The 1,906-nt window shown below is 42.5% G+C and overlaps 2 protein-coding genes across 2 annotated transcripts; both read left to right on the plus strand.

The window, feature by feature from the left end:
• Positions 1-7: 7 nt before the first annotated feature.
• LOC105559734 lies at positions 8-1,267 on the plus strand (the record flags this gene model as incomplete). Its single annotated transcript, XM_012008261.1, has 3 exons — positions 8-114; positions 181-952; positions 1,061-1,267. Coding segments are annotated over 3 exons (1,086 nt in total), but the record flags the coding sequence as incomplete, so codon positions are not given.
• Positions 1,268-1,306: 39 nt separating this feature from the next.
• Positions 1,307-1,898, plus strand: LOC105559743 (the record flags this gene model as incomplete). Its single annotated transcript, XM_012008273.1, has 1 exon — positions 1,307-1,898. A coding segment is annotated over exon 1 (535 nt), but the record flags the coding sequence as incomplete, so codon positions are not given.
• Positions 1,899-1,906: the final 8 nt, after the last annotated feature.

Genomic DNA, 1,906 nt, shown 5'->3' on the forward strand with positions numbered 1-1,906 from the left:
GCTATACGTTCAGGGAGACAACGACGTGGGTCATTTTGCATGGATAAAAAATATGTCCCGCCTCATGAGCATGCAGTTGACTAAGCACAAAGGAAAAAAATATTTCTGCGATCGGTATGTATAATTTTTTTTATGAATAATATAAAAATATGTTATGAATAATAAAAAATATATTTCCAGATGCTTGCATTACTTTAGTTCGAGTCAAAGGTTGGAAGCTCACATTGTGGACTGTGGAGAGATAAACGACTGCGCGATCAGATTACCGAGTGAGGACGACAAGTGGCTGACCTTCAAAAATTACAACTGTAAGGAACGTGCACCGTTTGTCGTATACGCCGACTTGGAGTGCACTCTGGAAAAGATTGACAAGGATTCGATAACGTCTTCATATGCGTATCAGCATCATGAGGTATTCAGCGTTGGATATTACGTGCATTGCTCGTACGATGATTCATTGTCCACATACCAATCTCGTCGCGATAAAGATTGCATCACGTGGTTCGTCAAGCAACTCAAAGTGTTATCACAACACGTAAAAGAAAAATTATTCACTAATGTCCCTATGGAAAATTTGTCGAAGGAACAGTGGGGGGCATACCGTAGCGCGACGCATTGCCACATATGTGAAAAACCGTTCGCACTAGGTGATGATAGAGTACGCGATCATTGCCATTTGACCGAAAGATATAGAGGTCCAGCGCATTCGAATTGTAATTTAAATTATAAAAATTTATATTGTGTTCCTGTGGTCTTCCACAATTTATCTGGTTACGATTTGCATTTCATTATCAAAGAAATAGCTACAGCGTACGAAGGACATGTAGAATTGCTTCCAATAACGAAGGAAAAATACATTTCCTTCACCAAACATGTCACAGGCACCGCTGAAAAATCAGATTGGCGAAATTGTATGAAATTGCGATTCATCGATTCATACAAATTTTTAACTGTCAGTCTCGACAAACTAGCGTCTCTTCTCAGCATGGATAATTTGAAAATTACACGTTCAAATTTTTCAAAGTTATCGGTGGAAAATTTCAATTTATTGACGCGAAAGGGTGTCTTTCCGTACGAGTACGTTGATTGCGTCGAAAAGTTGGAGAACACGTGTTTACCACCGCGCGAATCATTTTACAGTTCCTTGACCGGTGACACTGTATCCGAGAACGATTACGCGCACGCTGCGAACGTCTGGCGACAGTTTGCCATTCAATTCTTGGGCGAGTACAGCGACCTGTATATGAAAACGGATGTCATGTTGTAGGCTGACATTTTTGAAAATTTCCGAGACAAGTGTATCGAGAGTTATGGTCTCGATCCCGCGTATTATTACACATTACCAGGATTCACGTGGGATGCCATGCTTAAACATACACGTATAAATTTCGAACTCCTCACGGACATTGATATGGTCATGTTTATCGAGCGCGGTATACGTGGCGGTCTGAGTCAATGCTCCAGTAGATATGCGCAGGCTAACAACAAATATATGCACTCGTATGATCCATCGAAAGCTTCCTCATACTTGATGTACTTTGACGTAAATAATCTATATGGATGGGCAATGTGTCAACCATTGCCATACGCCGAATTTCGATGGGTCGACGATGTTGCAGATTTTGACTTTAGTGCGATCGCCTCGGACTCGCCCACGGGTTACATTCTCGAGGTCGATCTCGAGTACCCACAAAGTATACACGACGAGCACACTGATCTACCGTTCTGTCCAACGCGCGATAAGCCGCCTGGCAAGCGGCAGGCAAAACTTCTGGCGACTCTATATTGCAAGAAGCGTTACGTCATTCACTATCGCAACCTGCAGCAATGTACGCGTCATGGTCTTCGCGTCACAAATATACATCGCGTACTACAATTCGCGCAATCCGCATGGCTCCGCGATTAT

This window comes from Vollenhovia emeryi, unplaced genomic scaffold, assembly GCF_000949405.1.
Source record: "Vollenhovia emeryi isolate VEMERY1.0 unplaced genomic scaffold, V.emery_V1.0 DF946429.1, whole genome shotgun sequence".
Taxonomy (NCBI): domain Eukaryota; kingdom Metazoa; phylum Arthropoda; class Insecta; order Hymenoptera; family Formicidae; genus Vollenhovia; species Vollenhovia emeryi.